Source organism: Phaenicophaeus curvirostris, chromosome 22, assembly GCF_032191515.1.
Source record: "Phaenicophaeus curvirostris isolate KB17595 chromosome 22, BPBGC_Pcur_1.0, whole genome shotgun sequence".
Lineage (NCBI taxonomy): Eukaryota > Metazoa > Chordata > Aves > Cuculiformes > Cuculidae > Phaenicophaeus > Phaenicophaeus curvirostris.
In genome coordinates this window covers 603,260-625,781 of record NC_091413.1, presented here as the reverse complement: position 1 = coordinate 625,781, position 22,522 = coordinate 603,260, and the positions used below count along the sequence as shown (strand labels likewise).

General features: G+C 55.3%; 1 protein-coding gene across 2 annotated transcripts; it reads right to left on the bottom strand.

Moving 5' to 3' along the window:
- Window positions 1–1,443: 1,443 nt before the first annotated feature.
- NPHP4 (nephrocystin 4) lies at window positions 1,444–22,396 on the bottom strand. Of its 2 annotated transcripts, XM_069874539.1 has the most exons (28): window positions 22,239–22,396; window positions 21,548–21,679; window positions 19,469–19,641; window positions 19,101–19,165; window positions 18,767–18,922; window positions 17,919–18,055; window positions 17,222–17,388; window positions 17,018–17,144; window positions 14,869–15,051; window positions 14,583–14,712; window positions 12,273–12,319; window positions 11,339–11,550; window positions 11,045–11,236; window positions 10,236–10,423; window positions 9,453–9,613; window positions 8,869–9,049; window positions 7,644–7,772; window positions 7,334–7,536; window positions 7,046–7,266; window positions 6,752–6,941; window positions 6,515–6,598; window positions 6,260–6,416; window positions 5,861–5,946; window positions 4,866–4,951; window positions 4,335–4,506; window positions 3,604–3,783; window positions 2,660–2,803; window positions 1,444–2,321 (listed from the first exon to the last, which is right to left on the bottom strand). In XM_069874539.1, the coding sequence occupies exons 1-28, from the start codon at window positions 22,371–22,373 to the stop codon at window positions 2,181–2,183; spliced, it is 4,179 nt and encodes a 1,392-aa protein (XP_069730640.1). In that variant the 5' UTR covers window positions 22,374–22,396; the 3' UTR covers window positions 1,444–2,180. The 2 variants fall into 2 exon arrangements, with proteins under 2 accessions (XP_069730640.1, XP_069730641.1); XM_069874540.1 differs by lacking the exon at window positions 6,515–6,598.
- Between the last annotated feature and the right edge of the window lie 126 nt (window positions 22,397–22,522).

Here is a 22,522-nt window from a genome sequence, read left to right as displayed (position 1 = left end):
AAATTCATTAACAAGTGCAAACCCAAGAAGCAGCTCCATCCCAGCCCCTGCCTGGCAGAGCCGAGCAGCAGCCGCTGCTCCTGCGCTCGCCCTGAGCTCGAGCAGCAGCATTTCCAGCACCAAGCAGAGCCAGGCACAGGCACAGCCCCGTTCCAGCCCTTTCCCCGTGCCTCTGCGCAGGCTCTTCGCCCGCTGGCAGGATGGGGTCTCGCCCCGCTCCCTGGCTGCTCCTCTGGGATCCCCACTGCGCAAACAAACCCGCATGCACCCAAAGGCTTACGCTCAAAGGAAATTGTGTAATTAAAGCTAATGTAGTGAAGACAAACTAACAGGCAGCAGCAGGGCATATTAAAGCCCTACAAAGATTTACAGGGCTGCGTGCACTGTAAGAAAGGAATTCCAGGTGGGAGAAGGTGGCACAGCTCTCACCTGCACTGCCTCCCTGGCAATGCAGAAGAGAGGGGAGCCCCAAGCTGCCACCTGGCTCCTGGTTTCCCGCCCCTCTACTAAACTCTGCAGCTAAATACAGGCACATGTGTAAATAATTCAGCACCTCATTACACCTTCATCATCTACAAGAAGACCATTAGCAGTAATGGAGCCCAGCCAGGAGACAGCTCAGACATGGGGCCGTGCACAGCGCTTTCCCACGCACCCTTATACCACTAGAAGTGACCAATTCCCACTCTGGGTTCTCAAAGCAGAGCTGTTGAGGTTTTATTTCTCAGCCCTTCCTTCTGGCTCCAGGCGGTGCCACAAAGGAGCACCCATGGGTATCCAGGTCCTTCCCAAAGAAGCTGGGACATAAGACGCCTCCAGCTCCTCCCACAAAAGTCTTTTCAACTTCTCCCCAGCAGCCTCACCTGCAGCTTTGGGGTTGCAGCAGCCAGGGCTCAGCCCAGGAGAGCTGTGTGCTACGGCAGGCGGTGGCATTGGCGGCTGCTGAGCCACCAGCTCAGCTCCAGCCCCGGTGTCAAGCATCCCTTGCCCACCAGCAACTCCTCGGCCAGTGCCTGCGACCACCTAGTGCTCGGCGCACAGCCGAGGGTACGGCACCAGCTCATCTGTAAGCCCCAAGAAATATCATTGTATGAAAAAGTAATGAAAATTATTCAGCTAATCTCTTTTAATAACCCGGCTCGGGGGCCTCTCTATGCTGCAGACAGTACAATAAATTTTAAAATATTAGCTGTCATTTCCAATCAGTCCCAGGGAGGGAGAGGAACTCAGCACACGACTCCATCAAGGCTGCCAATTCATCAGCCTCTGGCCCCGAAGGGAGCAGCAGCTCACGGCTCCTGGGGGTCATGGGCTCACCCTGGGCTCTGCCCTCCACCCAGCCACAGTGGCAGGGGGGGCACGGACCCTCCAGCCGCTCCCATGACAGACACACACACACTTTACCTGGCTGCGCTGCCTTTTTACCTCACCTCTTTAGGGTTTTCTTCCTCCACACGGTGAGTAGAATGCATCCTGGCCACGAATGAACACTAAGAGATGTGCTGCCACACACAGGGATGCAGCCATCACCGCTCAGCTCAATCTTATTTTCCAGTCATTCTACTCCACAGCCCCGGCCCCTGGGATGCTCCCGGGAGCTGGGGATGACACATGGGACCCCCAGTGCTCCCCACCAGCACTTGTCTTCACAAGACAGGGACTCTGAGGCTTTCCAACTCCCATGAAAGAAAATGCCGCCACACACTGCCAGTTCTGTGCAAGTTTAATTGATCAAGGATGAGTAAAAAATATTAAAAATCCTAGAAAACTGCTTCAGCCTGTGCAAAACTCACTGGGATATAAAATATTTCAAAAATATCCTGCAGAATCAGCTCTGCAATTTTTTTAAGTTAAAAAAGTATTACAACACACGTGAAAAACAGCAATGCTTAACAAAAATAAAGACATCCCGCACGGTAACAAACACATTAGCCCTCCCTGATTTGAGCAGACGGAGCTGTGCGGCACCACCAGCGCTTGCGGCAATGCCTGGGGATCCTGGCAGCCAGCGAGACCTCCCAGCTCGCTGAGGGGACTACGAGCAACTGGGCTCATGAGTCTGTCTGCAAACAACATGGCCAAGGAGAATTTGGAGAAAACAAAGATAAGAAGTCCCAGAAAGAAGCGTGTCCCTGAACCAACACTGGAGTCTGGCTGCTTTGCTGGGGTTGGGGGTGGCCTCACTGGTAAAGGACCTTCACACAGAAGGTTTCCTCATTCTTGTCCTCATGGTCATTAATGTGAATCAGGATCTCCTCCTCTCCTGCGCTCTGGCTCGGGGCGAACCGCAAGCCAATGGTGTACACCTCCCCGCCAGCGATCTGAGGGAGAACAGGCGAGAAGAGAGGCAGCAGGACACAGCACAGAGCCCTCAGCGTGCCCACTCTTTGCAGGCTGGCATGGCCCTCCCCTGGCAGTGTGTCCCAAGTCCACTCAGCAGCTCTCCCTGCATTCACAGAACATTGCACCTTGCACCCACGGGGCACCCTGCATGCACCAAGCGCCACTCTCTGCGGCCAGAGGGCATCCTGCATGCACCAAGCGTCACTCTCTGCAGCCACAGGGCATCGTGCATGCACCAAGCGTCACTCCACACATGGTGCAGCCCAGCTGGATGAGGGTGGAGCTCTGGCAAGGGGGGAGAGGCAGGAGGACGTACCTCGAAGGAATCCTCCTTGAACTGCAGAAGGTCAGGCCGGTTGGTGCACAAGAAGTAGAGCCTGGGCGAGGGGTAGGGGTTGGTGTAGGTGATGCGCTTGTTGCAGCCTCTCCCGCCTCCCGCAGGCAGCGAGATCTCAAACGCCTGCAAAGATGAGCAAAAGCTGTGGCAGAGGCGGCACAGATAGCAGCGGGGGCAGAGGGAACAGCGGGCTCCCTGCCAGACTCCCTTCAGAGAATTGCCTCCTGCATGGATGCACAGCAGGGGACGTTTTGGGGTGCACATTGCCTCACATCCCCTCCTGCTACACCTTACATTTGATCTCTGCCACCAGGTACAACAAAACACCTTCAAGTGAAAGCACTCATGTTTCTGCTGGCACCAGCACATTCACAGATGTAATTACAAGCCCCAGCAGCAAAGGGCCAGGGGAGCAGCCAGGCCCAGCAGCTCCTTCTCCAGCCAATTAAGGGACGCCCATGGGGAGAGCCACGGCACTCGCTCAGATAACGCCCCGTGGCAGTGGGAGGTGAGCTGGCACTTGGCAGGACGCTGTGGCATCAGTTTAAGTGTCGATCTGAACTCCCTCCAGTACCGAGGGCTTTGGGAAAACAATTTTAACAGGGAGACATTAGCCAGGAAATCTAATTTTCTGTCTTTGAGACAAGACCTCCACCAGCACGGCACTAATAGAAAGCGACACACTGTGGCTTTAATTTCACAACCAGGGATACTCCAGATCAGCCCAAGAGACATTGCACCTCGGTCACCAGGGAGATCAGGCGAGCCGCAGAGGCCTGAATGCTTGCTCAGGGTGACAAGTGCCAAAAACCCCACAGACGTAAAGAAACTACGAAGCAGGAGAGAGCCCCAGGTCACTGGCTGGATCACAACCACTGACTCAGCATCACCACTGGGTTTTTCCAGTGCAAGAGTTGCCATACCTTGGAGATGAGGGGCTGCCGGCAGGACAGGCAGAGCAGCCAGGAGGACACCAGCTGGTGGGACTCTACATCCACCAGGTTGAGGTAGATGAACCTGCTGCCAGCCCGCCGAGGCCTGACGCCAATGTACAGCTCCTGCATGCCGTTGGCGGGGAGGAGGAAAGCACCATCCGGATCCACCTGCGGAAACCAACACCGGGAGCTGCAGGCACTTGCAATGACCTAATGTATCTCTGTGACATAAAACTACACTCACTTGCTCTGAAGGAGCTCTGCACGCACGCCACCACCAAACCCCACCTACACGAATATGCCAGGACTGGCTTCGTGTCAGGAAGTAAGAGAGACAGCTCCTCCCCAGCACGGGGACTCCCTCCCCTCGAAGTCTTTGCCTGGGGATGTTTTCTTTTGTTTACAGGGCAGTGATGGAGTTTTTGTGCCTTTCATTATTCACATTCACAATTACGGCTGAAGGAACTCTAAAGAAATTGTTAGTCTTTCGATGGTCTCATTAACACAGATAATTTGCCCTCCGGGGTTTCACGCCAATGATCCTACACATGACAGCTCTAATCAAAAGATAATTATCCCAAACACTTTACAACGGCAAATTGTTCATAATTCCGAGTGGGCTGCCCTTCCCTTTCCTGACGGGGTTTCACTGGGCTAGTCCAGCCCAGCTCCCTACGTGCCACCACCGCAAAGGCCCCGAGCGCGCCCACGGGCGTTACCTGCAGCTCCTGGGGGTGGGAGGTGAAGGCTCTCACCCTGCGTGGGGCCGGGGTGCCACGCAGCAGCAGGGAGAGGCGGGCGAGCTGCCCGGCCATGCAGCTGACGTCCAGGCGCTGCAGCGAGTGCAGGTAGAACTGCCAGATCTGGACAGGAGCCGCCAGCCAGGCGTCCCTGTGGGAAGGACAGATGGACAGGGCTCAGAGTGAGCAGTGAGCACCAAGCAGGGAGCCTGAGCTCTGGGAAAGCTTCTTCTAAGGACCTCAGACTCGGTGCACCCCACTCCTGAGGCTCAGGTAACAGCATTGTCCGATGCAGACATGGCCCATGTGGCTCACGGGCATCGGCTGCACTGTCCAGATGCTCTGGACAGGGATTACTTAGAGGAAAACAGGACGATGTAAAACTTTAAGCTGCAAATGTTTCAGGCAGCTTTCTGCTGCTTAGTGAAGCTGTCCGGGCTCGGGTCCCCTCCTGCCCTGCCACACACTTGGGGTTAGGGTTTCGCACTTTCTAGGGGTCCTGCTACTTACATATAAATAGCAACAAAGAACTTTTTGATCTGCGGGCTCGGTCCTCCGGCTACTTTTAAGAAGATGTCCTGTGGCTCCCCAGGGCCCTGCGTGTGGAAATCAGAGCATGGTTCCACTACTTAACCTCGACATCAAACCAGCTAATGAGGACTCCAGGGTTTCCTTCACATTAACAGAAACACTCGCCACCAGCCCACTGACAGAAGCAGATGCTTCCAGCATCCAGTTAAACTACGTTATTAAGTTATTACACAGCTTGGCTGAGCCCTTCCAGTATTTTTAATTACAAAAGAGGATACGAACGACGATCACGTTCCAGGTCTGCATTTGTAATCAAATTTTGGCAAATATTCCCCAAGTTTTCTAACAAGCTGTAATCCAATTACGATGCTAACGCATTGCTGCAACAGCAATTAGCAACTATCCTTCACCACCATCTGCACATAGGTGCCCGAGTTTATTTTCCCTTCCCACCTCCCCCAGCCACAAAGCAAGTCCAGGAAATCCAGTGCTGGAGTTGGGAAGCAAGGAGAGGGATACAGAGTGATGGCTTGGCCCAAAGAGCCCTCCCAGCCTGGCATCACCACCCCTGCATCGCCCAGCAGAGCCGCTCTGCCCTGCGCTCAGAGGATGTGCTGACCCCACGCATGCCTCCAGCGGCTGCGATACCCCGAGCAGCAGGAGGGTCTATCGCACCCCTGACGAAAGGATGCTGTTCCCCAGCACCTTAATCAACTGGCATTTGCTCAAAAGCACAGGGGAGTATAGGCTGCTGCACCATGGGATAGTGCAACAGTCAGCTTTGACTGCAAAAACAGGGCAGCTCCTTTTAACTGGGAATAAAGGGCAATTCCAGCTTCATCGCCACCAGCATTTCACTACCATGGGCTGATAAATGAGGACACTCCACAGGCATAAGGCATTTCTCTGCCGATAAAAGCAACCCACGCAGCAGAAGGGCACAGAGGACAGCCCGATGCCGAGGGGTAACGTACCATATTTTTGGTTTCACAAATGATGTCGGGGTCGCTGCAGCGAACAAACATCTCTGGTTCCCCCCCTGGCATCCCCACTGGCACGCCTGCGGACAGACCCAGGAGCAACCATAGTCAGCGCTTTCTTTGTGCTTGCTACCCTGCACCCCACACAGCCACAGACCAGAAACCCTCATGTCACACTGCTAATGAACTACACGAGCAGAGAGGAGCAGGGAATTAAGTACAAAATTAACATAGGCGAGTGCAGAAAAGCAAGGAGTCCAAAGCTGTGAAAGGGTGAGGAAGCAGAGACAAGTTCTCTGGAACCGCCTGCAACTCCAGAAAGGTCCCTATGAACCAGGGATGCCAACTAATGAGGAAGAGCCCAAGCACCCACAGGGCATACTGCAGGCTCACCAGGCAGGGTGTGCCAGGGGGGCAACCGAATGGTCTTCTTCAGGAAGGTTAGCTCAGGGTGGTAGAAGCGGAACGTCTGGTCCACCACGTGGGGCTGCGGCTCCACCTTCACCCGCAGCAGCGCGATGGGCTTCCCCCTGCTCACCTGGAAGGAGACCTGTCCCGGCAGCCAGCAGGAAAGGGATGGAGTTGTGCAAGAGCGATACTTCTCCTCCCACACAGCCCTGCGAGCAGCCTTTTCCCCAGCTCCCTCACCTGGATGTGCTTTGTCTGCCCAGCCACGCTCTTCCTCAAGGAGCAGGGATCCATGTTGGCTCCAGTGCCCAACCCCGCTGGCCCCTGCAGGGTGTGAAAGCAGCTTGTCTCAGGGTGCAGCACTGCAACGACTGCGCAGTGCTCCCCATGGCTGTATCCCCCTCCCCTGCACTGGCAAACATTGCTAAGGGAAACAATTCCTACTGGGAACAACTCAAAACAAGGGGCCATGTGTACCTGAGCCATGACAACTGCAGGGTCTGCAGAGAAGGTCTGGTATTTGAAGGGGATGCGGACAGTCTCATGAGGGCGCAGGTAGACTTGAGGCCTGAGGTCATCACGGAGGTGGAACATCTCCTCCTCCACCGGTGTAACACTCTTGGTCAGCTCCTTGAAGTGGCGCCACTCCCTCGGGTCCAGAATGACGCTGGAGGAACGAGCGAACGGCAGAGATGCTGGTGAGGACCGGTCAGGAGCCGGTGCCACCCTGGCACCTCCCCAGGCACGCTGAGACTCTGTTTCAAGCCCCACCTGAGTTCGGGGTGGTCAATCTTGATGGTCACGGTGTGCTGGGTACCATAAGGGTTCTTCAGGGCGAACTCAAAGAACTCCGCCACCCCCAGCACAGCATGCACGGTGCGGGTGGCGGTGATGGCCTGGCTGAGCACCTGGGAGATGCTCTCACCCTTGATGTGCTCCCGGTAGGCATCAATGATCTGCAGGTCTCGCATGTGTGGGATGCGCTGCTCCCGCTAGGAAGGAGAGCACCATAAGCCTGGAACCACTGCAGCACCCCCAGCCCAGTGCCCCTCTCCTCACCGAGAGCTGGGGCACCTTCCCACCGCTGGCATCCTCCTGCTGCCGCACCAGCGCCATGCGCCGCAGCTTGCGCCGGTGTGCAGCCACAGCCTCACTGGGGGCGGCCGGGGGGACTGGCCTTGCCACTGGCCTGCGGCTGCACAGCGCAGCTGCCAGCTCACCGTCCACCTCAGCCAGCCTCCGCGCCCGTGACTCCTGCCCTCCTGCAGGGAGAGAGCACCGTGGCACCACCGGGGACCCACATCACCACTCAAGGGCCCCCGCGATGCTGCAGAGGGGACAGGCTGCACCCCAGCCCGGCAGGACTCACCACCAGCAGCGCTCAGGGAAAACCAGCTGCCTGCCGGGCCGCTGCCAGCGCTATCTGGTGCGGGCGTGGGGCGGGAGCGGGACGGCGGCGGGGACGGAAGCTGCGCTGGGGTGTCCTCACACGGGTGGCCTGCCAGAGGCAGAGACAGAGGGTGAGCGGAAACCATCCCTTTCTCATCATTGTAAAACCTACCACAAATTTTTATCCCCACAAATCAGGGGCAAATACCTGGCTGCTATCAATGCTCTGTGCTCCCACCAGAGCCATTGCTGTTCGCACCGTACAGCCATCCACCCCGGCACAGAGCGGCACCAAAAGCACAGCGCCGCCCACAGTGATTCTCTGCTGAGCCTCTCACCAGCTCCAGTTCCCATTTTGTGTGGTCTCTGTCCCCGGGCTGGGGCACTGCCCCCGGCACAGCCACACGGCACCGTGTCCCTTCATGCTCCCACAAAGGCAATGCCCAGCAGCACCACGCAAGGCTGTAAAGCACCAGGCATTTACCCAGCCTAGAAATCCCATCCCCATCCCTCAGGCAGGGGTACCACGCTTTCCAAAACTGTTTTTAACAACAGTATTTTGAAATTAAAAAGAGCGTGGACAGGAAAAAAAACAGCCAAAGGGCGGCTCCTGCCCTGGTGCAGCGACTCCACTTCCTCCCTCCTTGTGAAGGGTGGAAGTTAAACCATCCCTGGGCTGTGAATCTCAGATTCTCCTTCCCAGGAGCTTATCGTCCTTTTGCAGGCAAAGTGTGGGAACGATGATTTAAGATATCTTATAATGGAGCTAATCTTTCTTCTGAAGATAAGATTTTAAAACCTGGAGTCACTGCACGTTTATAGGACGGGGAATTAAATACAGAAAATAAAAGCAGCCAGCAGGTTCTGGGAAAAATAATGTTCTTACAAGTATGGTTTTCATTCTGGTACAGCCCTCTGCGTTTCTCCCGCAGCCCCAGCCTGTCTCCTAGCACCTAACCACACAGCGCTGTCCCTGTTCCTCTGGGCTCCCCACCACCCTGCGCCAGCCTTTGGATGCAAGCAGGGACCACAAGCACAACCAGGAGCCACACACCTCTGCCCTGCGTCCCGCAGCGCCCTGAGCCAAGCGGCTGCACTGGGACAGGGCTCTGGCCGGCACCGGAGGTACCTGGCAAGGGGGTTGTGCCACAGGGCACTGGTGACAGCACCCAAGCCTTCTGGCTGCATGAGTGATGGGCTCTTACCGACGTTGGCCAGGCAGAGGTGGAGGCGGCCCCTCACAGCCACACGGACGCCGAGGGGCCGCAGGGCACCGTGCCGCAGAGCCTCCCGGCCCAGCACTGTCACATCCGGCTCATACTCGGTCGTGGCCACCTCCAGCTCGTGGTGGGTCCTCACAGCCACGCGGCCCTGGCGCAGCAGGGGCTGGGGACAAGCAAGGATGGGCGAGGGGTAAGGCATTAAAGTCAGGTCTGGGTGAAGGGGCCTGGGTAAGGATGTCTCTGGGTGTCCTAGGACTGAGGGGTTAGCCCTAGAATACTGCAAGAGACCCAGGGGAGTGGAAGGAAGTCAACGTTTTGTCATCACTTTCGATGAGATGATGACAAATCCCACGATTAGGGGCTTGTCAGGACATCATCAGTCTCAGTTCACAGAGGGGCTGACAGCAACTCGATTACTAAAGATGCAAGGGTAATGCAACAGCATCTCAACACGGGACCAAAGGGAAAGCCAGGGTCTTCCTTAACCCTCCTGCATGCTAAGCAGGTGTCTCCATCCTTAGCATTCCTGAAGGCTTAAACGGAACAACCTTCAACTTAACCCATACCTCCAGTCTGACAGCAGCAGACCCAACAAGGAGCAGGGAGTCTCCATCCCAGATGTCAATCTGGAGGCTGTGCTCGGCCAGGTACCGCACAAACCAGCGCTGCTCCCCAGAGCGCAGAAAATTGGGATCCACCATGTACTTCAGCTGCAAGCCCGGCGGTCCTGTGAGACATTGCCACTGTCAGGGAAAGGGAGCTTCCCCAGGCACTGGCACCAGCCACAACAGGCACTCTCTTCTGCTCTAGAGAAGCCTGCTGGCTCACACATCCACTCTCCCCCACTTAATGAGCCCATGGGTCAATTAGCAAGGCCCAAGTTCCCCTGGGATTGACACCCACCCACAGAAACACTCAGTCTGTACAGACCCCCCTGACATTTCCACTAACAGCTCTGCGTGCAGAAAGAGCTTCATCAGCCACAAGCGCTTGGTGTCTCTCAGGATCAGAACTCAATAAGACACAAAGAACCAAAGCAAAGCATTCTGCTGGGAGGATCAGAGCCGCTCGCTCCAGGTGCCACGCTGTCATGTGTTGCCTTTCTTTCCAAAAATGCTCAAGCTGCAGCAGGAGCTGGCAGCCTCGATGTGCAAACTGCATCTCTGACACTCAGCAGTGTTTTACTTCAAGTGTTGGACATTTTGATCGTTCCTCATGCGTGCCATGCAAACAAGAGGAGGTTTGCTATTAAAGCAGACACCGGCCCCCTCCTCAGCCCAGAGGCAAGCCCAAACCTGACTGACAGATGAGGAGCAGCCACACGAGGATGCTATAAAACCTGAGCTTACCAGTGTTGAGGGTCCCGTCCTTGTTCAAGCGGACAAGGAGCTGTGCCGGCACAGCTGGCCCAGCCACCACATCCCCATCCGAGCTGACCAGCTGCAGCCGTGGCGTGGTGACCGGTGGGAAACGGTAGAACTGGAAGGTGAGGAAGACCGTCCTCGGCCAGGCCCCCTCCACACTGTCTAGGGCATCCCTTGAGGGAGAGAGAGGGGCCTGGGTTAGCTCGTGGCACAGTGCTGCCTTCCCATCACAAGCTCCTCGTGCGTTTGGCACGCGCTGAGAGGCAGAAGAACAAGACAAGATCGGCAGCATCACAAGTATTTGGACTTCTCTGAAGACAGCGGGCATATGGTTTGCCTTGGCTTCCCAAAAAGCTTCATAATTCCAGCTGTCTCTCTCCATATGCTGTGACGGAAGAGCCCAGCAAAGGCAGCGTTTTACCTTCGCACAGCACACTGCCATCCATGGAAAAAACACAAGTGGGGCCTTATCCAGCTAAAGCCACCCCAGTGGGTGCCAACTTTCTCAACTCCATATGCATTTACAGCAAACCCCTGCATTAATGAGCTTTTATATCCCCTTGTGGGTAGCAGATACAATTTAAAAAAAGAGGAATATGATTTGAGAGGACCTCGAAAGGACAAGAGAACCACCGTAAAACTCTCCAGGGCTCTGCCTCCACATCAAGATGCTGCAGGAAGCAGCACTTTGCAAGGATTTCTCCCGCACAAGCAGCAAATGAGTCTGGGGGGAGTTGGGGAAAGGACTCCTGGGATCTGCCTGCAGAAGGCACCACAAATGGCTGTCGGCCCACCTGCCAAAAGCCAGGAACTGCAGGATTATTTCATTGCCTTGCAGAGGGTCGTCTTCTTCCAACTGCAGGTTGAACCTTGCTGGCTCTACCAGCTCCGAGATCTCCACCGGCTCCTGGTTGCGGTCTAGGATCTCCGGGAACCCTGCAGCATGCAGGCGTGCCAGGGAGGCGCGGGAGAGCAGCGTGCAGGAACTGATGGAGAAACGGGGGTGAGATACATAGAAGCGGCCACGGGGAACCACAGTGCAATGGGGAGGGAATGCGGGAGCCTAGGGAAAGGCAGCCGAGCATCACCTGCCTGCCTGCAGCCCCATGGCAGCGATGGGCACCTGCAGAGGGGCAAACGGCAGCGCCCGCAGCTGGTCATCTGTGCAGGGCTCTGCATCCAGCGAGCTGAGATTGGCCTCCAGGTGAGTGATTCCCGGCTCCTTCGGAGAGCTGTGGCCGCGTGGTGCTGGGAGCTGGCCCTTGCCCCACGGCGAGGCTGTGAGCTGGGACACTGATAGCTGGGGGGAGAGTGGAGAGTGTGAGCACCCGCGGCCCTGTGCCCAGGGAACAGCCCCCAAAGCAGCCGACCCTGTGGGAACCCTGCGGCAAGGGGGGCCAGCAGCCCCTCCTGGCTAAAGCAGCTCAGACAACGCATTCTTTGGCATCACAGCTTTGCTGAGAAACAGCACAGCTCAGCTGCTCAAGTTTTCACACTCCTGCTTCCTATTTAGTGCTGAACTTTCCCTGGCAAGGAGAGGGATGAGAAAATGCAGCAGGAAGATCAAACCACCTAATGCGGTCTTTATGAAGCATTTCATTTCATCAAAAATATTTGTGTGCATTGATCCCTGCATCAAGATATAAAAAAGCATAAAGAGGGATCTCTGTATTCATAGCTTTCTTTAAATCCCAGTGGCTCCACACAAAGAAACCGTGCATCACTGTCAGCACATAGCAGGGACAATAGTACCCAGCAAATCTGGGCTGTCAAAAAACAGAGCTGCCCTTAAAAAGACATTTGGGGTGTGAACAGAGCTCAGGAAATCGTGCCCAGGGCATTCTATGTGGGATACATTTCCTTCCCCTGGATGAGGTGGATTCGAGCAGGACACTGTGCCGCTTGCCCACCACTGGTAGGAAAATAGGCAGAGGCCAGGACTGGAAGCACATCCTCGGCACACAGGCCATCCCCGGGAACACCGCTGCCCATCACCTGTGTGCTGGTGCACGTGGCACTTACCCCTGGTCCCTGCGGAGAGCCCGTCGTTTGCTGCGGGGACGGCGAAGCTGCAGAGAGGGACAGGAGAGGTGCTGCAGCAGAGCCACTGCCCTCAGGTCCTGCTGCAGCAGCTGCACCCCCAAACACCCAGCCCCCTCCAACTTCTACCTGCCCTTTTACATTTTGAGGTGAAGCCAGCTCAGAGAGGCATTTACCATTTCTCACTCACTTATTTGACTCATTTTTCCAGTATGAATGCTGCCTGAGGGGGAAACGCGGCACATCTCCAGATCCATCCGTTATTTTGTTGGGAATTAGGCTAACTGTGCCGCAAAGGCAGCTCCTCCATCCCCAGACTGTGCTGCGGTTCCCTACGGCCATGCGGCGCTGCTTAAGTGGGATGCTTAATGAGACGTGAAAGTTTGAGGATACTTAAGGTTTTTGTCGCTCCTCCGTTATTTCTTGTCACTCCCTTCATCTGTTCATGCATTCGTGCCCCGAAACAGTACGAGCTTTATCGTGTTTATATTTGGCTGCTCGGCTCGCGCGCCAGCACAGCTGAGCTCGCTGTGCCACTGAGCCGTGGGTCCTTCGGAGCAGACCAGAGGCACAGATGTTCTCTCGCTGTACCCACGTGATGCCAAGACCTTATTTTCCTTTCACCGCCATGTGCATCCCCGCTATCCCACGCTTTCTGCCGTGCAAAGGCAAGTGCCCTGTCTCCCTTACACCTAAACTACTGGTTCCTCTCAGTTTGGATGGCTTTGGCTATTGGTAAAGAGATGATGGACAGAGCCATCAGCAGCACCGGCAGCTTAGCCCACAGAAGATGTGCTCCCCTGGCCAAAAGGCCCAGGCAGCAGCACATTTTCCAACACAGCACTACAAAATGCACTTTTCAGCAGCTCGGGGCACAGGCTGGCTCTTGCACACAGCCACTCATCTCATGGCACGGCTCTGGAACCACTGCAGTGCTTCCTGAGCTCTCCCTGGTGCCACCAGCCCCCCAGAGCCAGAGCAACACCCGGCAGTTCACCCTGCTGAATCACCCTGCTGGGACACGTCCCCTCGCTGGGCACCCTGACCGCACTCCAGGACACTCCTTGCAAGCCAGAGCGCACCAGCCTAGCGCTGCGAGCTCACCATCGTCACACATACACATCTCCCTTCACCGCACTGCAACTCACTCAACACCCTGGCCAACGCCAGCTGAAAGGAGTCCAGGAAAACCCTCCAAGTAGCACCAGGAAGGTCCCGACAGTGATGCTGGGCAGAGCCTAACTCAGCACACCCCCCGACCTCTCACGACACCCACAAAGCTTTCTGCTCCAACGGCCCTTCCACCAGCAAACCGGCTCCTCATCAGCAGAAAGCCTGAAGCTGGTGCTGGGCCAGGAACTCGCTGCAGCAAAGCCATGGTGTCACTGCCATCTCCTGGAAGGCACAGCAGCACCGGAGCTGCCGTGAGAGCAGATGCCCATGCTGCACCCACTCACCCCAACCCACAGGCCGGCACCTACCGGCTCACCAGAGGAGCCAGATCAGGGCACAAAACACACGTAAAGGCTGTCAGATATCTGGGGCATCGCACCAAGACCTGCATAGGAACGACAGCAGGAGCAATGCTGTAGAGGAAAGGAGAGTGCATCTCCCACCGATCATGAAACAGGGAGCAGATAGAAACAAGCTGGAAAGGATTTCCAGGAGCACAGGGCATTGACTCAGCCTCACTCCTCAAGCCAACGGCAGTTCCCTTTCCGCCTCCAACACACTCGGCAGATGGGCACCGAAACCCTGACCACCTGCCCCCATGTGCTATAGATAGATACGTACATGCATACGTGCACGCACACACACGCAGCCCGGTTCTCCTGGCACAGCCCGTGCACGCCGACCCAACAGGTGCTGCTGTCACGCTCCCCGAGCAGCAGCGCAACGAGATGATTATTTCCTTCCTCAGCCCACAACTGACATCTCTCCTGTCCCCAAGGTCTGTGAGCATTTGGAGTGCAGACGGAGGAGCAGCAGCACTGGTGGGAGCCCATCTAGTGAGCACAGGAACTCAAACGCCCTCAGAGCGACTTGAAATGGGAGCAGGGTGGCGCCGTGCTGGAAATCCCTGGGGATTTTGCCTGTGGCTCAGCACCGCTATCACAGGGAAGTTTTGTAAGTTAAAAAGCAAGAGCTGAATTCAACTCGATAGAAACTTGGTTCGCTCCAGTAATTCATAAACCAGCTCACTGAAACCCATTGAAGTAGTGTTTCTTCTCCTGAGCAGACACCAGTGCCACACTTTATATTTTAAATGTCAGCGATTTGGAAAACACTCACTCAGTGACGGCGTGGGAGGCTTCTCCGACGTGTCCCTGTCTTTACGTAGGATCTCCGCAGCAGTTACAAGATGTTCCTCCAAATCAGTGGAAACGTGGAATTGGACAGTCCCAGACTCCACGTGCTTCCCCTGAAAATGGAAATGAAATACTTATAGACAGTGTGCTCCACGCAGGCTCCCTCGTGCCTCCAAGAGACGATTCCCTTGCCCTGCAGCCAAACGGTGCTGCAAGCTGGAGGCAGAGCTAGCAAGGGGCTGTACTTTAATTTGCTTTAACGCCCTTACCTGACGGGAGCTCCTGCTGCTTGGCGGCGCCTGGTAGACCAAGGCTTGGCAGGGGCCGCGGCGGGCACCGCCACGCAGGGGCAGGACCACGTCGGCCTCACCACTGCCCAGAACGGGGCTCCAGACGGCCCAGCGCATGGAGCGCATGTCGGCTGCTTCGTTGCGGGCGCTGCTGGGCAGGGACTGCAGAGGAACAGGGGGAGCATGGTGAGCACCAGGCACCGCCACCTCACCACCGGGATGGGGCAGTGGGTGCTGCCAGACAGACTGGGCTCTGATCTCCAGCCACACCTTCCCACATCCAGCTCTGGCATCACAGAATCCACTCCCCTTCAACCCATTCCAGACACTTTCCAGCACCTTATTTCTCTTTTTCGCACCCATTTCCAACCCTCGCATCTTTCTACTCCTGTCCCTTGCAGGCTCTGAGGAGCACAAGCACTTCTCTGATGCAGAGGGATACTTTGGTCCCGGAGAGGTGACCCAGGAACAGGAGATCTCTCTGTGAAGCACCCGAGCTGGCCTGCATGGTCTTGAGGTTTGCTTCTCTCCCTTCTGCCAGCAGCACTGACACCTTCCTACAAGATTTCACCTCCTGAAGGCTGACCACAAACCCACAGCTGCCCACGGGTATGAATCCTGAGTTCTCCCTCTAAAACCAGCACCACCCCTCCCTCATGAGCATTCCCTGGGGTTTCTCGCATCAGCCCCATTGACCTCGCTCACTCCAGACACCGCTCCCCTGCCCACAGGGTGCAGCTGCACTCCAGGTAATCGCACCGCATCCCTTCAGGTTATGCAAGGGATTACACCTCTAGGTTATGGATCAGCAGGATATAAAGCTGATATAGTAGAAAAGCACAATATAATGCTTTTCAAAACTAAGAGGGGTTTCATCCCTCGCATGTATTTAGCACACATAGGCTGAGACAAAGACACCAGCACCCAACTAAACGGCTTTAACCCCACACCCAAGCGGCTGCATTGAGGGATGGATCCCTGACTCCCTATCCCTGGGAGATGGGAAAGGCAGCGTAAAGGCTTCCACCTACCTGGGCACATCCACAGCCTCCCCGTACAGTGAAGGAGAGGCACAGGAGTGAACAGATCAGTCTCTACCAGCTGCAAGCACCCTCACAGCCTGCTAATTATGGCACAGCAGACAAGGTGATCAGCTCTGAGAATGGCTTTGGATTAACTGCTCTGCCCAAGGGCTGTCCCACGAGAACCAGCTCCACCAACTTCTCGCCCAGTACTCCCAGCACAGCCCAGAAAACAGATCTGCACATCTGCAGCCCCAAATCTACACGGGTCCTTGGGTTTCAGCTTTTTAAAGGGAATTGAACACAACTCAGTTGCAGACTGGAAGGCTCAGTTTCCCCTCCCTCAATACAAATACCTCTAGCCTGGCACATGTGCCCAACTTTAAAAATGCCCTTTTCCACCCAGTTTTGCTCTGGGCAGCTCTAAGGAGAGGACACCTGATGCATTATCAATGACCATCTCAGCAGGCTGACTGGGGCGTCCTGACAAACCCACAGCCCCTGATTCGGCCCCACTAGAGCAACAGCTCCAGGCGCAGAGAGCCCCTGGAGGGGACAGACCAACTAAATTGGGCTTAACCCGCAGAAAGGGTCAACTGAAATACTTGTAAACAATAGCTAAGTGGGCGTTAAGGAGTGTAGTCTCTGCAGTCAATACAGGGTGAAGCTCCCAGAGAAACCTCAGCAATCAGGAAAAAAGGAGTGGGAGGGGTTAACTTCTTTTCACATAAATGCCCAGTTCTAAAGAAAAGCCTTTTTTAAATTAGAAAAGGCTGAAGTTTTCCAAATTAGCTTTCCACACCCTATGGCACTGCTGCGGGACCGTGTTTCTCCATACACAAACACAGCAGAGAAACATAACCACATGTCATTAAAATGATTCAATGAGCCCATTTGTTGGACATGTTGCACAGCACTGCAGAAAGCACCTGGTCACTTTGTGAGGCCATTCGTTAGCCACGCAACAAGGAACAGCTGCATCTTGGGGGTGTGGGATGGCAAAAGGGGGGCAGAGGACAGAGTCACTCAGCAGGGCTTGCTCCCCAGCAATTCTCCACTCTTTAATAAGGGACAGAAACGAGGTGCACATACGAACTCAGCTCTACCTTCCCACCGGCTCTCCCAGAGCTGCAGAAGACGTACTCGAGCTGGAAGCACACCCCAAATGCCGGGTGAGGGACCATTTCGCTCAGGTGGATGCGGCTCCTCAGGACCAGGTCTTGACCTGCACCCCTGTGCCGGGATGGAGAAGCAGCTGTGAGCGGTGCCTGAGGTGGGAGGGAAGCAGTACTGGCAGGTTTCCCTCTTACCTGGCTCTGGAGCCAATCACCCCTGAGAAGCTGCCCCGTGCCACCTCTGACTCTGGCACCAGCACGGCCACCTGCGGTGCCTGGACGAAGCACAGGCCATTGTGGACACCAACATGCAGCCGTCGCTCCCGAACGGCCACTCCATCACCGTCCGGGGCGGTGTTCGCCTGCAAAAGGTAAGTTTTCCAGCTCAGACAGGAATACAGCACAGGGCAGCACAGCCTCCTTCCCCACGCCACCCATGGCCAGGAAAATTCAGGCAATCCATCAGGAACTCAAAAAAACAGGACACACCCCCAGCAGGTGATGCATATTAAAATCTTTCCTCTTTATGGCAGAGTTGGTGCCAATCTAGCAAATAAAGGACTTGGCCAGTGGTCATTACTGCACGCCTCGCACTGCCGTTCCTAAAGAGCCGTGTTCAATACACCCTGCAACTCATCTTTGTGTTATCATAGCAGAGCAAGCCCAAATTCTGCTTATTAGTGCCTGGATGTCCAAAACAAAGCCTACAGGAAGCACCTGTTACTAATCTAGCAGTAAAGCAAGCAAAAAGCTCACAGAGCAAAAAAAGTCTCCAAACAAAAACAAACACACAAGAAGCATTTATCTGAACCTTTCCACTCTGCCTGTAAATGCAGCACCAGTATTGCCGCTCACGCACTGCTTTCCCCAGCCCTGAGTACAACAGCAGTACCTGAAGCAAGCGATCACTGTTCAGTAAGTCCAGCAGCTCTTCCTCAAATTCCTCCAGGGAAGGGTACAGCCGGACAGAGAGCCTCTCCAGATAGCAGGTGACCGGCTTCATCAGCCGGGGCTTCTGCAAGCAGTCACCTGAGAAGACAAGGTGGTGGCCACCACTGCAGTGCTGAGGTGCCCTGCAGCACAAGACACTGGCTCTCCCCTCATCTGCTTTCAAGCTGCGGTCTCAGAGGCACCGGGGACTCTGCTGCTTTGGAAACCTTGCTCAGCTGTAACATTAACAGCTGCAGCCCCCAAACTGCTCAGCAGCAGGGTTTTCTGGGTAGTAAGATGAATTCAGCTGCAGAACTATGAGTACTTTTACCCTCTGAACACAAAGTTCACCATTTAATTGCAGCAGCTCAAACAGCAAGGCTGCTACCCACAGGGAAAGATTAACGAGGGCAGAGTGTGCAAGAGCTCATCCCACCAAACCTGCCAGACCCTCAGTGCCGCTGCCGAAGAGGAAGACTAAACAAGCTGCAAGGGCTTCTCCTAAGACTCTGCTGAAGGACTGTAATTAAACCAGCCATCACTTATCCCTAGCAGCTTCCCAGGAGCAAAGCAATTAAGGGAAGAAGAACAGACTGAAGCCATTTTGACATCTTTCAGGATGAGCTATGAATGCCAGCCCCACTGGCCCATGCACAGGGAGATGCTCTTGCTAAGGGGCAGCACTGCAGAGAACCCAGAGTGCCCAGAAACTACATGCCAGCACCCTGCCTGCCCTGGCCGCAGCCCCCTGGGTCCTGCTGCCTTCAGCAGGAGCAGCACAGCCTGCAGGAAGAGGGAAGAAGCCCTTACTCGCATCTCCACGTGCCAGCAGCAAGCCAGGAACCGTCTCCCGCCCGGATATCAGGAGGTTTTCAGGAAGGAGGTGAAATATCTTCTCCAGGGGCTGGTGGGGCTTCAGGGCATACTGCAGGTGGCTCTTCTCCATTACCATCAGGTATTTGTTCTCTGAAGAAGAGAAAACATCCCAAAATGACCAAAACTGGGGGCAGACAGCTTTGCAGTGCTGCTGCTGAGGAAATCGTTATCCACAAACACACGTGCCGGGAGCAAAGCAAAAACCTGGCTTTGTCTGGCCAGTACTTTCCCGGCTGGTGGTAGGACTCAAAGCCAGGCTGCTGCTTACTTTCCATGGGGTCCTGGAAGCGTGGGTGCAGTAAGGCACGTGGTGTCCCATGGTACAGCTTCAGTCTGAAAGCACAGAGCACCTGCAGCGTCAGCAAACCCAGCCTGAAGCACATCTTCACCTTCCTCAACAAGAAAACAACACTTTCCTACTCTGTACCTGTGGTAACCCCCCCTTATCCTTTAGGGAAAGCACAAGATCACTTACAAACCCATCAGTGCAGAACTCCAGGTTTCTAAATGCTGGCTTGGTTTCTGCAGCTCCAGGACTACATTTTCAACCCAGGACCACCCTTTCTCCCCACCTCAGCTGCTGTGCATATTGCCACCCCAATACCAAGCACATCCAAAGGCAGCGAGACCACCTACGCTCTGTCCTCAGTGACCGGGTCCATCGCCTCTGAGCCGTTGCGGAAGAGGGGGATGAGTCCAAAGCCATAGGAGAGATGCTGAGGGACCCCACTGCCTTTCCCAGCTGCCACCACCACTTCCACGACCGCAGTGATGCCAGGGTGGTTCAAGGAGGTGTGGAAGTAAACGGTCTGGGAGCAAAAGGAGAGAAAAAGGGCATTTCAGAGCTGGTGGATGCTGCAGGCAGGGTGATACCTGTTGCATCTTGGCAGCCAGTGAAGCAACCAGAACATCCATTAAAACTTACAGACAGCAGCTCATGGTAAATGACCTCCAGCATCACTTGGAAATCTCAAGCTCCTTATATCTCAAACATCATTAACTTCTTGTTCTTTCTTTTTTTATTGCTAACACTCCTTCTCCAGTTACTTGCAGGCTGCAGAGCCCATAAGAGCAGGGCTTCGAGGTGCCCCTGACCTACAATATTACAGCAAGCGCAGCACTGGGGAAGCCAAGGAGATAGAAACCCTCCTGCCACAGGGAGAGGAGACAGGGGTGGCCCAGACCTGCGTGCAGGAGGGGACAGGACACAGTCACCTCCCCAGGGCAGGATTTAAAGCTAGGTTAATCTTTCTATTAAAAACTCATTACCGCAGTGTCCCAGGGAAAACGTTTACTGTAATCACAGGCTGTCAGGAAGGGATAACGGAGAGAGACATTACCGCGTCAACCCAGGGAAATAAATCGTTATTCTATTATCTTTTATTGCAAATCGTTGCAACAATGACCGCTGGCTGCAGACCGATGCCTCGCCCTGCAAAGACACACAGCGCCCTTAAAGCGGATCCCTTGCTGTTCCCTCCGTGAATGCTGACAGTGCTTTGCAAGAGCTCGTTTCTCTCCCCTAAACCCTACGAGGGCACAACACGGGAGTTAGCTCAACCTTCTCCTCTGCAAGACCCTGAGCGCTACAGCTGCACCATGTGCACGCAGGGCAGGCTGCAGGGGACACGCAAAGCAACTGAGTGACTGCAGGCCCCTAACACCCCAAAGACCCTGCTCCAACTGCTCCCAACCCCACACCAAACACCCAGCAAGCCTGTAGATGCAGGAATGGTTCTTGGAAAGGCAGCTCCACACTGCACCCAGGGAGTAGGGAAGCAGCACCTCATGTTTTCCACTGCAGGATGCTCTCCCACAATTTTTCTCCATCCTTCTTAAAAAAAGCAGTAATTAAAACACTTGGGGAACAAACACACGCATCAACACCCCTCAGAAACCACTACTGGTTAAATAAATGAAGGAGCACGGCGCTAGTCTGTGTTACACTTCATCTGCAGCACTGGAGGAGGTGGAAACGAGTTATCAACGAGAAAACATGACCTCTCCACTGTCTTCCACACTACAGGGCAGCAGGATCTCCCCGGTACAGGAGCACCCCTGCTTGCCGGTAGCGGCAGAGGATGGAAGCACAGCTTGGGGTAAGTTTAATCCCCAGGTAAGGCAAGAAAAGTGCCGTGCCAGACGACAAGCGGCTGCTCTTCCCACTTGTGGAGAAACACTGCTCTCTGCTGCCGGCTCTGAAGAGAGCAGCCGGCACACGGCACCACACCACTGCTGCACAAGGAATCCACCCAGAACCACATTTCCTTGTGCCAATAAACCACGCAGAAAAGCTCAAGAACTGGACAGTGTCCGGGATGCACCCTAAGCAAAGCATTGGGAAGCACCCAGAAGGGTTTCCTACTGCTCTCTGTGTGCATACAGGACAAAAGGCCACAGAGAAGGCTCGGCAGCAAACCAACCGTGGCCAGAGCCTGTGCACAGAGCTCCCCCTGCTTTAAAGGGCTCATGGCCACAGCGCACCGATCACAGGCTCCCAGAGCTCCCCGAGCTCCACTTCCACCAGGCTAAGTCAAAAAAACAGCCCCACAGGAGAGCGGCTCCTGGCTGAACCAGAGCAACGATGGCTTTTCCCTTCATGCATCGAAAACCTCCCTCCTCAGACCTGTCTCCTGCAGCCCCAGGCACTGCCCCACAGATCGCTGCCCCTCTCACCACCCCAGACTCAGCCACCGCAGCCCCCTGACTCTCTACCTCGTTGAACGCCGCCCTGGCCGGGCGCGGCGAAGCAGCACGGGCAGCTCTCCAGCCGCTCCTCCACGTCCTCCCGAAGAAGTGGCGGTAGGTGGCATCGAAAAGGGAGAGGCGCAGCTGGTACTCGGCTCCCTGCAAGGCACAACAGGACAGGAGGTATTGGCATCTATGCCTGCTTGGGGCTAGCTCAGCGGCCCCACGCTGTGAAAACACACATCAGGAAGAGAGAACAAGATTCCCGCACTCAAATTGATGCCCAGATTAGGCACATGGCCGTGCCCAGCTTCACGCGCTCCTGGAGAGCCCTTCAGAATGGCAGAAAAAGCAAAAGTGGGAAAATTGAATATTAGGGAGGGGCAGCCTTTTAAAGTGCTACCCAGAGATTTTAATTTAAAAACTCCACCTAAACTAAATATTAGCAATAATTAAATTACAAATGAATCAAACACCAATGCAGATTTGTGGGTAAAAACACACAAGACAGAGACATGGCTCTAACTTGCGTTTCTGGGAAATTTACAGCCAGTTCTCCCCCAAACAAGTGACCTTGTTTCAAAAGCCTCCAGCTTTATGGGTTCTTGGCCCACAAAGACAGTAAATCCTGGTGCTATGGGGGGCTGGCAGTGAACGGAAAGCAGGGGCTCTCCGAGAAGGGGCTGCTGGGTCTCCTGGGCAGAGCAGAGAGCCCTACCTGGGTGAGCGCAGCCCCTTCCAGGTACTTGAGGACACAGCGGAACGGCGTGGAGCACGACGGGCGCGTCCGTCTGCGCTGGCAGTGCGGGGGAACAGCCAGGTGCCGCAGGAACTCCCTCTCCCACTCGCTCATCCTGCTCCGAGGGTCGCCTCTCCGCATCGCCCAGGCTGGAGAAGGGACCCTGTCTCAGGGAAACGCTGAGGGCCCCGACGGGGCTCGTGTGGCACCCGCACTGCGAGGCACGGGGACACGGGGCCCAGGGGGTGCCTCGGGAGGCCGAG